At 40.2% G+C, this 15,043-nt stretch overlaps 2 protein-coding genes across 3 annotated transcripts in view; one reads left to right on the top strand and one right to left on the bottom strand.

The window, feature by feature from the left end:
* The first annotated feature begins 1,251 nt into the window (after positions 1-1,251).
* Positions 1,252-10,910, top strand: hacd4 (3-hydroxyacyl-CoA dehydratase 4). 2 transcript variants are annotated; one of them, XM_031299783.2, is made up of 7 exons: positions 1,252-1,511; positions 5,741-5,847; positions 6,039-6,166; positions 6,268-6,377; positions 7,571-7,677; positions 8,358-8,489; positions 10,152-10,910. In XM_031299783.2, coding segments are annotated over exons 1-7 (669 nt in total). In that variant the 5' UTR covers positions 1,252-1,509; the 3' UTR covers positions 10,235-10,910. The 2 variants fall into 2 exon arrangements, with proteins under 2 accessions (XP_031155643.1, XP_031155644.1); XM_031299784.2 differs by having other exon boundaries at positions 1,252-1,515.
* focad (focadhesin) overlaps positions 10,416-15,043 on the bottom strand; it is a 91,465-nt gene continuing 86,837 nt past the window's right edge. Inside the window, exons 42-44 of the mRNA XM_031299779.2 lie at positions 12,287-12,538; positions 12,104-12,179; positions 10,416-10,781 (exon numbers count right to left, since the gene is read on the bottom strand). Coding sequence (XP_031155639.1) covers positions 10,708-10,781; positions 12,104-12,179; positions 12,287-12,538 — 402 coding nt within the window. The 3' untranslated portion in view covers positions 10,416-10,707. The remainder of the gene's footprint in view (positions 10,782-12,103; positions 12,180-12,286; positions 12,539-15,043) is intronic.

Genomic DNA, 15,043 nt, shown 5'->3' with positions numbered 1-15,043 from the left:
ACAAGCAGCAAGACATCCTTGGCCTTATCTGAGAGAGATGTTTGAGATAGTAGACATCAAGAATGACTCCTGGCCAATGTGCTGCGCAACTCTTAAAGTATGGGGAACTTCTTAATTAATGTCTGTTTAGTAATTCATATTTTATCCTTTATTTTCTTTCCAGAAGCCATATTTGAGCACACACACATACATGTAGATTCCTGTAAATGTTAAGGGAAAGATTAAAAAAGAGAAACTGGATCTGTGAATTCTCACAGAATCACAACTGAATTCATATCTTGCTACTCAGAATCTTATTAACCTGAAGTACCAGTCTCTGTCACAATAATCATATATGTGATGTTTTAGGCATATTGGCAGACATCCATTGAAAATGTAGGCAATGGCATATAAAGAGCCTTTTTTCCATGTCCACTGAAGTTTCTCAGCTTGCACTCTAGTAACATTTGTGTGGTCCAGGTAGCTTTGCATAAAAAATGGTTGCCATTCGCAAAGCTACTTTTACTTTTATACTTTAAGTACATTTCCAAGCCTGTACTTTGTTACTTTTACTTGAGTAAATAAGTTAAATCAGTACTTCTACTTTTACCAGAGTATTTTTTAACACAAGTATCTGTACTTCTACTTGAGTACAGAAAATCACTAGCTAACTTACTTTAAATTTGCAAGAACTATAGACCAATACAACAACAGGCTTAAATGAACTGACAACATAAGTTATACGACTTACAGTTCTTAAGGACGCACACACACGATCTCAACTGATTATCCTCCGGACAGCTAGTCTCTTTATCTTTTTGCTCCGTGTGGCGCGCGCGCCCGCTCGCGGTGAGGCGCGTGTCTGCGCTATTCTCCAAAATGACGACCTCTTGTACAAAACTAAAAGTAACGAGCCAATTTTGTAAAATGTAAGGAGTAGAAAGTACAGATATTCATGTTAAAATGTAAGGAGTAAAAGTAAAAAGTCGCCACAAAAAAATATAGTAAAGTAAAACTATCTGAAAAATCTACTTGAGTACAGTAACGAAGTATTTGTACTTCGTTACTTCCCATCTCTGGTATGTACAGTATGTAGTGTGTGTGTTGGTTATGTTTGGTGGTGGTGTGAGTTGCTCCTGCTGATAGTCCTAACATTCTTGACATGAACTGTGAGTGTGGCTCATTGTTATCCTTCTCTGTTCTCTCTCCTGAGCCACACAGTAAGCACAGTGGGGGTTTTTTAGGGGCTGGGACTATATCCGACGTCAGACTCACAAGTGGAATGTGCACTTCCCACTCGCTGTAACTGTAACAATCAGCCAGAGGAAGCACTACAAAACACAGATATTGCAGCAATGTTCTGCTCAGTTGTGAAGAAGAATGAAGTAAGAGGCGGATCTCTGTTGTCTCTGTTTACTGGGAGGAAACCGCTGCCATCACCGGAACAAAATGATTCTCTTCCAACTCAAACAGGGATTATGAGCAGCCCCTCTTACAGTACCGGCAACAGAAGGAGACTTCAGAAAGAGAATGTAAGTGAGTAAAATGAAACGTTTGACAGCAGTGTCTGAGTTTTCGCTGGGGAAGGAATGTTCTGTATTTACAGTGCGCGTTAAGAAATCACAGGCAAATCATATACAAAGCTTCATTCACTGTCATCTTTCCAAGCATTTACAGCTAGTAGGCTTAGAGTTATAATGTATCTGACAGATGAGATAAGCTTATAAAAGATATGCACTGAGTTTTAAAACTACCCAGGGTGACAGACAGGACTGTTTACTTGAAACGTATAATATGTAATTTTCTGCCGCTAGCTGTCTCTCAATCGAAACGATGGATGTAAACACAGACTTTGATGACGTTGTGAAGATGGATGGTCAAGTTGCGCTGTTAACACTGGTCAAAACAATCACACTACAAATAACTTTATGAGCGTGTTGAATGTTGTTGTTGGTACAGTTTAGCCACCAAACATTAGCATCAGCCACTTGTCAACGTAGCACATTGTAGTCGTCTGGATCGATTAATAAATCAAGGAATAAATCAGGTCTCTGCTGTATTACTGTGTTGCAAAGTGGCATGTAATCAATGAAAAAATGAGCCTGTTTGGCAGACTTTTTTTTATTACAATTTTGTATTACGGTTACTGAGTATAATTCTTTTTGTGACATTGTATGATTTACATTTGGGATAATTGGAGTACACAACTCAACAAAACATATAACATAGGTATAGTCGTTTTTTAGACATGCAGAAATATGACATATATCTTTAAATATAGTTTTGTGCATCACATTTATTTGTGCTGACGTCCTGTGCTACGAAGGCATATTAGTTTACTCTGTCTGAATTATATATAGTATATATAGTATACTGTAGATAAGTCTGGCTCAACGGATGCTATCTGTTTAACAAGGGCTCTGTCACTGCGGCCGGGGCTTAGCTCTGCCCAGGACGGTTGGGATTGGTTTAAAGAAATACAAACAGGCCAGACTGTTTTTTCATTCATGCTCCTTACGTAACACCTTGAATGCAAAATTTTAATTTGATTCCAGCGATATTCCACCCAAATGAAGGATTAATTAAGCTATATAGTTAAAGGACAAATCTGGCGCAAAATGAACCTATAGGGTTAATTACATGTGTACTGTTTTCATGCTAATTGAATGTGACCAGTTTCATCGCAAACCGCTAATTAGCTTATAACACTAGTTGTCGGGGCACGGCTAAAGTAAAAAGAAATCGCTATTTGAAAGCAGTCACGACCAGTCGAATGACGAACGCCGTGCAACCAGTAATCAGTAACATAGCTCAAGCACGGCGTTCGTCGTTCGACTGGTCGTGACTGCTTTCCCAAGATGGTGCCCGCCTGTATACATGAATGGTACCAAAGAATTTCTAATAAGGGAAGAAGTTCCACTCTCTCCTTACTTCCGGTTTCTGAACTGGTTGCAGTTCCACCAGAGTTCCATATAGGGGGCGCTCACAGGCCAGTGCAGAATGAATGGGACTCTATGGAGCTATACCCCTCAAAATCCACTTTTCTCAGGATATAATTTTTTGTCTAGTAATTTGAATGTTGCATTCGAAAGGGGAGGCTAAGAAAATACACACTGCTGGGTGTTAGATTTTTTTAAAGTGGCTTTTTTATTCTAAAAAGCCTTTTAAAATGTCAATGACGTCACACACATATATGGCCAGAGGTACAGCTTTACGGCAAGCTCTGAGTCGCTTCCTTTTTCCTCTCGAGGCATCGACAACACAGCTGACAGGTCAGGCTCTCCCTGTTAATACACATGCTAGAAAGAGGTTTGCTAATGTTTTAAAGACCACGCCGAAATATTCACTCTGACATTCTGGTTCTGCTTCGGATGCCGTCAAGCGGGATCTCCGATCGTAATCAGTCCTTCACTGACCAATCAGCATTCATTAGCAGAATGCTAGCGTGTTACGGGCAACAACGACTCAACCTGTAACAAATCGAAAGGGCATAAGTACTCGTTCATTCAACTTTCGACCTATAATCCATGTTGAACTTGCAAAAACTACAATCAAATCTGAGATTTCTCAACGACAATCAGGCGAAAGAGACAAATTTAGCCGTCTAGCTCCATAGGGTCCCATTCATTTTGCACTGGACCGTGATCACCCACAGTGGAACTCTGGTGGAACTGCAACCAAAGTAGGTACAATGGGGCTGAATAGGGAGTGGAACGGCTTTCCATAGACGGGCTTTGACGGTACTGTCTTTATAATCTATCTTTTTAATAAACTGTCTGCTACCGTGGAAGTGTGGTGCTATTTTGTGCCTTGTTAGTGGTATACAAATAGCGATTTTTTTTTTTACTTTAGCCGTGCCCCGACGACTAGCATTATAAGCTAATTAGCGGTTTGCGATTAAACTGGTAACATTCGATTAGCATGAAAATATATCCCAGAGAACGGTCGACTCGGTACACAAATGTAATTAACCCCTAGGTTCATTTTGTTCATTTTCCATTAAACTTCTTTCTCCATCATGGGTTCCGAGGGGGTTTAAAGCGTTTAATAGTCCTTATGAAGGTTTCATGGGCGCTCAGGTGGGTACATAGACTGTATAATATGAAATCACAATTGTCTTGGGCAGTGCCAAGCGCCAGACGAAGCCACGGTGCCTCTGCAAAATAGTCTCGGGAAAGAACATGTTTTGGTGGAACGTGTACTTTCAAAAGTAGTTTTAGTCGTGCAACAGAAAACTCAGATTGGACAGATAGTCTAGCTAGCTGTCTGGATTTACCCTGCAGATATCTGAGGAGCAGTTAACCATAAATCCACCAGAGTTTAGAACTCCAACACAAAGAAAAAGGCCTAAATGAGGGACATCCGGTGGAATTTCCAGCAGCACTGGAGCAATCCCGGAAATAAAACGTTTTCTATACAGACTTCCTTCAGCCTAACTAACTATAAGTAACTATATACTAACTAACTATAACTAGCTATAAGATCAATGTAATTTCATTAAAAAGTCAATTTCCTCAGAAATATGGTAAGTAAAAAATCTAACAAATCGGAAATGCTTAGTGAAAGTACCTCAAAGTTATACTTAATTACAGTACTTGAGCAAATGTACTTTCCATCTGTTTCCATGTAATTCAATTTACTCAAAGTAGATGATTGATCATAAGCGGAGTTTGACATTCGAGCCAGGGGGGGCAAAAAAAAAAACCAACTCATTGTAAAAGCTGAGACCTGGCCTACCACTTGGGGAACACAGCACGAGCACATATGGACAAAACAAACATGCTAAATAAACATATGTTTATTTTTAAAGAAGATTTTAAATTACATTGTAACAATTTAACAACTCGCCCTTATGAAATCCAATCACAGCACGGCTGTCTTGGAATGCAATAGACAGACGGTGGCAAACTTCCCCGACACTTAAATTCAACTAAAATGTAACAGTGAACAATCAGTGTTGGACCTCCAGTCTGTTGAGATGATCTCCAAACGCAGAAACCAAGCGCAGTCCCACCATAAAAGGTTAAGACACGTTAAGAAAAAAGATCCGTATTTTGCCGTAATCCAATGACACGAAAAAAAAAGTAATCCACAGCGATCAGGAGATCCACTTCGCCGTTTAAACAATGTGGAATAAAAACGTATAAAAGTCAAAATCTACACAAAACACGCAATCAATTAGGAAGTTGACAGCAAATTTATATACATGGCATTTAGGAAACCTTTATTACAACGTTGGCACGGTAAGATGTCCAGACTAGTGCAACAGTAATTTTAGTTTTTTGCGTCCTGCATATGTGTTGACAGGTCTCAGGTGAGAGCCAGAGCCCTGAAAAAATTTATTATTTTTTACTAAAGCAGTAGGCCTAGCCTATATGAAATCAGATGTATTACCTACCACAATTTAGTTGTTTTGTGTTATTTAAAATATTTATAAAATATCTGGTCATGCCATGAAACAATGCAATTACCCGCTTCAGCCGCCAGGGGGGCAGTGCTCCCCCTGCCCCCCCGCAAACTCCGCGTATGTGATTGATGAGAATATTACTATCAAAGTGCAGTTCTACAGTAAACATTTAGATCTGTCATAGGAACAGCAGAGGTGTCACTAATAACATGAACGCTGGCTCTGCTCCATTCACTGTAAGTGTGCCAGTTAGCTGTGCCAGGAAGCCAGGGATAATAACTGGTTAGACCTGTGTAAGGTAAGATGTCTACAGTGTGAAAGGCCAATATCAAATGCCAATTTCTTCTCTTACAGGCTCAGCTTCAGGCTCACCTACATTTTCTCGTATAATCTGTTCCAGTTCTGTGGACACACATGGATACTGGCTAATACTATGGCCAGGTTTCTCACATTTGGTCAAGGTAAGGTTTATTAAAAAAAAGAAAAGATGCAATAATGTGCAATATGGATCTGCATTTTAAGCTTTCTGAGGTCATTCTGAAAGAGCAGCTCTTTAAATAATAATTGGTTTTAACTCAAGAGAGCAGGAATAAGCTAAACCTCCACCAAATGGCATATGTTACTATGTTAAATTGGATTTTTGACTTTGCAGATGCCTTAGCAGACACATTTTACTCTGTTGGCTTTGTGATGAGTCTGTGCCAGCTGCTCTCCATCCTGGAGCTTTTCCATATCGCAGATGGGATTGAGAAAGCCAGACTCCTGCCTCGCTTCGTCCAAGTGTGTATCACACTACTTAATAATCATGTGCATGCTATAAAATGCTGAGTTCTTATCCATTTGCAGCGGTTGGTGGATTGTGCATGCTATATGTTTTTCAGGTTATGGAGAAGAACCTCCTGCTGACCATGGTCATCATGCTGGAGGAGATCCAGAGTAAACCAGTGGTGTGTGCACAGTTCTTCTTGTGGAACATTCTGGACCTCCTACGGTACGGCTTGTCTCTTGACTTTGTCCATCCTTTTTGTGTTTTTGTGGTACATTTCAGGTCTTACTCAAATGCAAGGGCACCAGCAGCATTCTGTCAGATGTTTTACTTCACAAATATTCTTTACATGTTTTTGCCCCACTGCCAATGGTGCCTTAGGATAATGATGAAAGTCAGTTGGGGGGTCTGTCAAATAGTTTGGTCCAAAGCAAGATATCTGGATAATTACCTGTAGGTAGTTCTCAGTGATGTTTTCTGTGAATATTCATGCCACCCACAGGATTATATTAGTATTTTATTGTGCCACCAAAATCATCCATATGTAGCCTCTAGGCACAGCTGGACTAACCTATTGAGTCTCTATCGACCCCACCCACACACAATTATTTTGGAATATCCCCAACATAAACAGTAAGTAAGGTCGTACAGTTTTTTCCTCAATCGCTTTGGCACATTTACTGAAACAAACTTACAATTTAAAAAACTCAAAGTACAATCCTCACACCACGTGGTACATTCAGCACATCACTCTATGTGACCTGCAAAAGGTTAATTACTCAATCAAAAGAATTAACTCCTGTTTCAAATGTAAATAAATCTATCAATGAATAAATCATTGTCATCAAGAAGAAGAAGATTCATTTATCATTGCTTAGACCAAGACAGTCAAAATGCAAAGACATCTTGTCAAATGACAGTGTAGGCCTACTCTGAAAGTGTGATAGTTACCCACTCTGTAATATTGTCCAGTTGCTAACATTGTATATTTAGGCAGCTGAATAGTATTGATGTCAGCCATGGCACACACTATACTTTCTCATTGTGTGTACACACCAACCATCCATATCAGGAACTGTTGTACAAGATGTGCAAGAAAAAAATGCACATGTATCAACCTCAAGGGTCATCCAAACTCCTCTCTGTCTGACCACAACATTTTATCGACATCACACCTGATATCCTCCCTTGCAATGCAACAACCAACCAAATTTACAATTGATCCAATTAATGAAAGCCGAGTGTTTGAGGTTTTTATCGCCCATTTAGCTACGTTGGTAGTCCAGCCATGCCTCTTGGAATGGCTTTAGACTAATTTCCCAGTTGAAGTACACCTGGATAGTCTAATCTGTTTCTGATCCAGTCACCTGTCAGTGCCATAATGGCTTTACATTCTGCTGTGTACTGTTTGGTGACAGGTACCCACATGAGCTGCTGTGTGTTTTGGATACCCCCTCCACCACCATGCTGTGGACTCGCTACACACTCTGGATCCCCTTATACATCCTGTCAGTGGCCACTGAAGGTGACTAAATCATTTATCAGTTTTAATATCAAGTTGTGAGACTGGCAGTTTTACAGAAACATACGAAATGGCATCTTGCTACATTACGGATCAACAGGCAGTTATACTGTCGCTGACCTGACACACGCTGAACAGTATGAGCTGCTTGTGTCACACACTCAAACTGCTGTATGAGGGAAGTAGTGCCAGCATACAGGAAACGAGTTGGCAAAGCCGAGCCGATAATAAAATGTCAGGAAGTGTGTGAGAAAAGTACATTACACACTTACACACACTTACACACACACACACACACACACACGCACACACACAGACCGACCTTGCTCAAAGCATAATTCCAGAGAAAGCTGACCATCTCCTCCGTCATTTTCTGGAGGAAACGCACGCACGCACGCATGCATACGCAGACGCAGACACACACACACACACACACACACACACACACACACACACACACACACACACACACACACACACACACACACACACACACACACACACACACACACACACGCACGCACGCACGCACGCACGCACGCACGCACACGCACTGGTAGAAATATCTAGCTAAAGGTAATGACTAAATGGTAGAAATAAATAGCTAAAAGTAACATACTGTGTTTAAAACTGTACAGGAACAGTTGAGCATCTTCTATGTATGTGTTCCGTTTCTTCCTCAGGTGTCACCATATACCAGGCCCTGCCTTATGTTGAGCCAACAGCACCAAACTCATCCCCTTTGAATTCAACAGTGCCAGCACACGTTTACCTTCCCGTCATCCTAATGCTCTACCTGCCTGTTCTGGCTCTGGGTAAGATGAGTTAGTCAGCGTTGATAATAATAACAATAATAATAACTTTTATTTATATAGCGCCTTTCATGAAACCCAAGGACACTTTACAGAATTACAGTGGCTATACTAAAGGAGGTTGTAGGCTGTGGTGAACAGGTGGTGTTTCAGGATTTTTTAAAATATGTCCAGGGATGTAGCATTTTAGACCCAAGAGTTTGAAGCCTAACCCAACACCAAAACACTCTACTGTGGTTTATAATACTATGCGGAAAGATTTTATAGTTCTAGATGTTTTCACTGTGGCAGTTATTCTAACTTCTGTCACAATGATTGCCAGATAAACTGTAGGAAAAAAGGTAATCTACCATGAATGATTTTTGCCCAGTGACCCTGTAGGTTTCTGCAAAAAAAACGTCTGCGGCCCCGTTGAGATAAATGATGGGGCTGTTTTTCCAACGCAGTGCTATCATATGTATTGTTTTAAAAATGAAAGAGGAGCTCTACTTGATTCTAAACAAAGGAAAATATTAACCCACCCATTCTTTTTTTCCAAAACCTTTATCATATCATATCACAGTACTTGAATAACTGATGTAAAAATTACAGATTATGTGAGGTTTTAGGGGGAGAACTATCTCTTGGTAAACAGTTAGGTGCAGCTTTAAGGCGGATATATGGTCCTGTGGAGGCTCCACGCAGATCTCTTTAAGAGAATAGCAGGGCCGGCATATGTGTGCGTATGTATGTGTGTGTGTGTGTGTGTGTGTGTGTGTGTGTGTGTGCGCGCGTGCGTGGTTGAGTGAGTGAGAGAGTGATGGTGATTATCTTCAGAGTGAGTAGTGACTCTAGAGCAGGGGTGGCCAACCAGTTCAGCATAAAGAGCCACAAAAAAACCTGCACCATAGCAAAAAGCCACACAACACATGCACGTCCACACTACAACAGCAACAGTGCCTTCCAGATCTGATGATCATAATACATAGCAGTTTTCATAGTTTTTTTTTTCTTACTTAGATTGACTCAGTGGGAAATCTGACAGTCTTTGTTGTCCACAATCCTTTTCAGGTCTTGCTAGAACTCGGTTGTGCCACTCGAAGCGACTCTTTCACTCGTTTGTCACTAGAGGGGCTTTCAAACAATCATTCAGCAGTGAAAGGGTTAATGAGAAAGGTGATCTGTGGCAGCTTTTTTTCCCTCGGGTTGCAGAATTTGTCCTCAAAACTCTGCTGCATTATTTTTTATTTTAAAATAATTGGCAAATGTATTGGCAAGTGCATTCCATTTTTTTTGTACTTATCTGAAATGTTTCAAAAAGTTAAAAAAATAAATAAAAATAAATCCACCAATAACACAGCCCCCAGCCACACAGTAAGAGCCTCAAAGGAGCAGGCAAAGAGCCGCATACGGTTCAAGAGCCACAGGTTCGCCACCCCTGCTCTAGAGTCATAGTGAGAGAAACAAAGTGTCTCCCCTGTTCTTTCTTACCACAGTGGGAAATCTGTAGCAGGAAAAGTTTGCCTCTACAGACTAACCAAGGACATTCAGGAGTATTCTGTAATGGCCATGGTTGCAGCTGTTTTGTGCATTTGTGCCATGAATACAAAATGACTATAGACAACCAACAGTGCACACACTGTTTTGCTTCTTTCTGACTTTCTAACAGTAGTGTTGTCTTTTTAGGGGCCTCTGTAACAGTCTGGCAACTGCTGAAGGAGAGACAGCACCACCTGGAGAAATGGAACAAGAAGATGAAAAAGAAATGACACCTTCAGACTGAATGTTTGGATGGTTTAAGTTTTTTTTTTTTTTTAAAAGACAACAGGGACTGTTACTTTTTAAATTCAGTGAGTTTGATGTTATATAGATGTGTGACCATTACAATCTATATTTAATAGAAGATATTGAACTCAAGAGCCAAAAAATCTAATTCCACATCCTTAATTATTTCCTGTATTTGATGAACTTTTAATGGTCATATATTGTTTTGACAGAGCACATTCCTCATGACGTCTTCATATGTGATTGAAGTAGAGCAGGCACTGCCGTTTCTGTTTAACATCCTAAACGTACAGGTTTTCCATGTTGCTGCAGTGAGTCTCATATGTTCAGAGATATCTCTGCATCCAGCAGGCAGAGGCTGGACAGATGCCGTCTTAGGGTGTTTAAGCTCCAGCCGTGTTTTTGTGAAGAACCTGGTTGTGTTGACATGGCAACAGTCTGTCATGGCTCCTCTGGGCTACCATCCGTATGCTCGGGTCCACACAGCTTTCTTCTTGAACTCAGCGGAGGACTTGAGGGCCAACAGGGCCGCTGAAACAACACCATTACATAAACCACTCGGAACAAATCCACTTTATAATCAAACAAGGAGGTTTAATTTCTGCCAAGAATGTTGTTTGCTCTTGTTAATGTATCCAACTATAAAGCAAGCTGTGTGTGTGTGTGTGTGTTTAACTATATTTGTGGAGTCCAAAAACTGGGAATACAGTATACTTGTGGGGTCCGGACAGCTTTGTGGGGCCAAAATGCTGGACCCCACAACTTTAAAGGGCTGTTTGAGGGTTAAGACTTGGTTGTAGGGTTAGAATTAGGTTATGGCTAACCATAACCTAATTCTAACCCTTAACCCTTAATTCTAACCCTTACCCTAACCCTAAGGTTAGGGTAAGGGTTAAGGCTAGGCACCACTGTGACGAATGCCAGGGGGAGATTACTCGCCAGGGAAGTGAAAAAGAATTAAAACGACAACGCGACAGGCAAAGCAACAAGACCAAAGTTAATATTGGAGTGGCTAGAACAGCTGCGTGTAAACGATGGAGATACTAAGAGCTAATTTCGGGTTCGGCCACCGTAGGAGTTAAAACGCGATCGGAATGGGAGGGGCTAGAAAGTAATATTCAGTTGGTTGTAATATACAATTTCACCGCTAGATGGGAGAAATTCTTACACAATGTAGCTTTAAGTAGCTTTTGCCTCATCAACTTCTCACAGAACTTCATCTGGATTTTATATCATTTTGTGGGGTTTGGATTTGGAAGCATCTCGCCGTCTTCCATGCAGTACCCCTTTCCTTGTCCTGAACTGTTACTAATGCCCACTAATTAAGCCCACAGTCTGTGTTTACCTCCTGGGACGGCAGCCACCTGTCACTCACAGTAGAACGCCCTTACATATGCAGAACTCTCAGCCTGAGTATGATTCAAACAGGTGAGTCCTACACAGCGGTCATGAAGGGGGACATTAGCAACAGATACCATAACCGTTTTTCTAGCAGGCTGTATTTTCTGCTGTAAGTGTGGCACTGTACCAGGGATGTGAATGCAAAGACAGCCTGTGTGTTTTAGAGTCCGCCTGCACAGGTTTCTGCTAGCTACTGCCAATACTGATGTTTTTGTGTTTCTTATTATGTTGCAATTCCATAAAAATCAGCATCAGTGTTTCCTCCCTGTTGACTCTTCTTTCAAACACTTGAAAGTGTTCATTACATTCAGGTTCATACTGTGTCATTGAATCAACAGTAGATTTTGTCTGAGGGGGGGCCCCAGAGTGTCTTGTATCATCAACATTACTGTTTCTGTGGCTCAACATTTCAGCAGCGCTTCACATTTTAATACTGTGTTGCCGTGTTTTACCTTTGGCTGTGCTGATGGTTGCGGCTGACAGATTCTGTTCAGGACCCTCTGTGATGCTGAAGAGCCAGTCTATGAACTGAGACACACACACACACACACACACACACACACACACACACACACACACAGTGTCATCATCTTGTTGAGCCATACCTTCAGTGTATTTGAATGAGACCCACCCACCTTGTGTGCCTGGCTGCTCCAAGGCTCTTTGTCCAGCAGCTGAGCCAGGCTGTGGGACATTCCCAGCATGCACTGAGGCAGGGCATGGTCAGTCAATGACTCTTCACCATACAGACTGTGATGCAGAGTCTGGGGCTTGGAGTCGGGTTGCCATGGGAACCACTGGGCCCTAATGCCAAGGAGGCGGGGCATGAAGTGGTCACCCCAGGAAACTACAGCAGCAGCAAAAACCTGAAACAGGAAGTCTGTGGCCTGCAGAAAAAGAAAGGAAATCTATGTTGAGCTTAACAAGTCAGGATATAAAATACTATGTGTAGAGTTTGACCAGGTTTGAAGAATTTCCCAGGACCTACTGCACACTCAGACATTTGTAGCAGAAACACAGAGCAAAAAGTCTCCAGGGTGGTCAAAGAGTTACTTAAATAGAGTTTCAGAAAACAAAAACAAATTTTGGGAGCCTAAAACAACATTATGACAGATTATTAAGCAACCTAATTCAATTTAGCAACCAAAATATCTTTATATAAAATTATTACTATTTCTATACAGTGCTAAATATTATATATATACTATAATATTGCAAGTCTACTACTGTAGCTCTAAAATAATGATTCTCCTGAGCAGTGTTGGGATTAACTAATTCCAGTAATGTATTGCTTTTTGCTGTAATGCAGTAATATAACGCATTACTAATACAATTTGGGTAATATTATACCCGTTACAATCACAGTAACGCGAGTTACAACGCATTCTAACTCAAAATTAAACAAGTATTTTGTTTTTTTACACTGCGAAACATTTCGGCACCAGAGAAAACAAATCTGTGAGTAAAAGAGTAACATTAGGGCATTCTCAATGTACTGTACCACCAAAAAGAAGAAGAAGACACGGCTCTCCTCTCGCTCGATGCAGAGGCCTTCGATAGGTTTGAGTGGACTTTAACTTTGACGTTATAGCTACATTTGGTTTTGGAAATACTTTCCTTAATTGGATCAAAGTATTACATCTCAACCCTATAGCTGAGGTTCTGACAATGAAGTGGTGTCTGAGCCCTTCAATTAGGGGTGCATGATATATCGACTCAATATCGTTATCGTGATATCACGTTGCGCAATATTATATCGAAAGTGTCACGATAAGTATGCAATATTTTGTTTATTTTGTGGAGCGCTGCGTCCCGTCCGTTGGCTGTGTTTGTTAGTTGGTTTCGATTTAGAGCCCGCTTGAAACGCTATAATGATCATGTCTCATTGGCCAGGTAGGTCCACTACGTGACAAACCCTATGTAGCGTACCACGTGTGTGCATATTTCGACAGAGTGACAGTGTAAGTGAAGAAATAGGAACGAATCAGAGAAGTCCTTTTCTCTTTATTTATATATTTTATACTGTACAACCAGTAAAACATGTCCTGTTCTCTTTATTTATATATTTTATACTGTACAACCAGTAAAATATGTCCTGTTCTGTAGACATGGTCATTATTTATTTATTCATGTTGTTGAAATAAACCTTGTGTTGTAAGAAAACTTGTTTTATATGTTATGAATCTATTTTGATGTGTTTTCCCATAACTTTTGTAATTTCACACATTTCAAAATATTGAAGTTAATATAGATATCGTAATATTCATAATCGATATCGCAATATCACATTTTGTTAATATCGTGCAACCCTACCTTCAATATTACAAGAGGTTGCCCCCAAGGACAATTAAACACATCCATACCAACACTGTTAGATCTAACTGGCCTGTTCTATCTCCGGATAAACAAGTAAATGATTCAAAATCATCACTAATGCTGCTTAACGGAAATAAAAGACAATATACGGACCAATGCTTGTTTACTTTCAAGATCTCATCTTATTATACATATTTGGGCATTAAAATAACACCTCATTTAGAAACTATAGCACCAACAAACTATGAAGTAATAATTAACTGAGTACATTAATCTATAGAAGGGTGGATGCCCTTATCTATGATATGGAGGGTAAAAATATAAATGAATATATTGCCTAAATTCATGTATTTATTTTAAAATATCCCCCTCGCTCCACCCACAGGAATGTTTAAGAAACTCACAGCACTCTTCAGGAAATGTATATGGAATAAGAAGTGTCCTCGAATCTGCTTATCTCTGCTGTGTCTTTCATGTGATACTGGGGGGCTGGAATGTCCAAATATTTATTGGTACTATTTAGAAACACAACTTGAGAACTATAATGTTATATTTTTCTTCTGGAGATGCTCCGTCATAGCCTGATCCTACCAGACTCTCATACATTTCATTTGTACAGAGAGTCTGGCCACTCTCCATTGACAAGTGTTAACTTCCTTTGAAGGCGGGTACTCTGTTGAAGTTTAAAACTATTGGATCTGCCATGTCTACCTCTGTTAAAAACAATACCTTGGATTGAAGCCACCAATATTGCACTATGCTGTATTAATATGGAGAATGCTAATATTCAATATGCCCCATTCTCCCAAATTCAGCCTGACATAGAGTACTTGGTGTATTTGGAAACTCTGGGATCTTCAGCAGAATTTTAAATAAATCCTGCACAAACACTAAAGATGGACATACAAGTGGGACTTTAGATATGAATTCATGTTGATTATTACTTATTTTCATAGAGCTGGTCATGGTTCATGTGATAATAACATTTACAATCTGTCTGATTGTCTGACTGCTAGTGTTCCCACTTACCAGTATTTATCATACGTGATAAAAGCTATGAAAATAAGCATGAATTG

Source organism: Sander lucioperca, chromosome 17 (genome assembly GCF_008315115.2).
Source record: "Sander lucioperca isolate FBNREF2018 chromosome 17, SLUC_FBN_1.2, whole genome shotgun sequence".
NCBI classification, from domain to species: domain Eukaryota; kingdom Metazoa; phylum Chordata; class Actinopteri; order Perciformes; family Percidae; genus Sander; species Sander lucioperca.
Note: the sequence above shows the minus strand (reverse complement) of the source record. Positions and strands in the feature narration are given on the sequence as shown.

Bases quoted from the DNA above. Each gene is read 5' to 3' on its own strand.
- hacd4 (XM_031299783.2), top strand. The intron at 5,848-6,038 runs GTAAGGTTTATT...TTGACTTTGCAG, and splicing joins GTTTCTCACATTTGGTCAAG to ATGCCTTAGCAGACACATTT. The intron at 7,678-8,357 runs GTGACTAAATCA...TTTCTTCCTCAG, and splicing joins CCTGTCAGTGGCCACTGAAG to GTGTCACCATATACCAGGCC.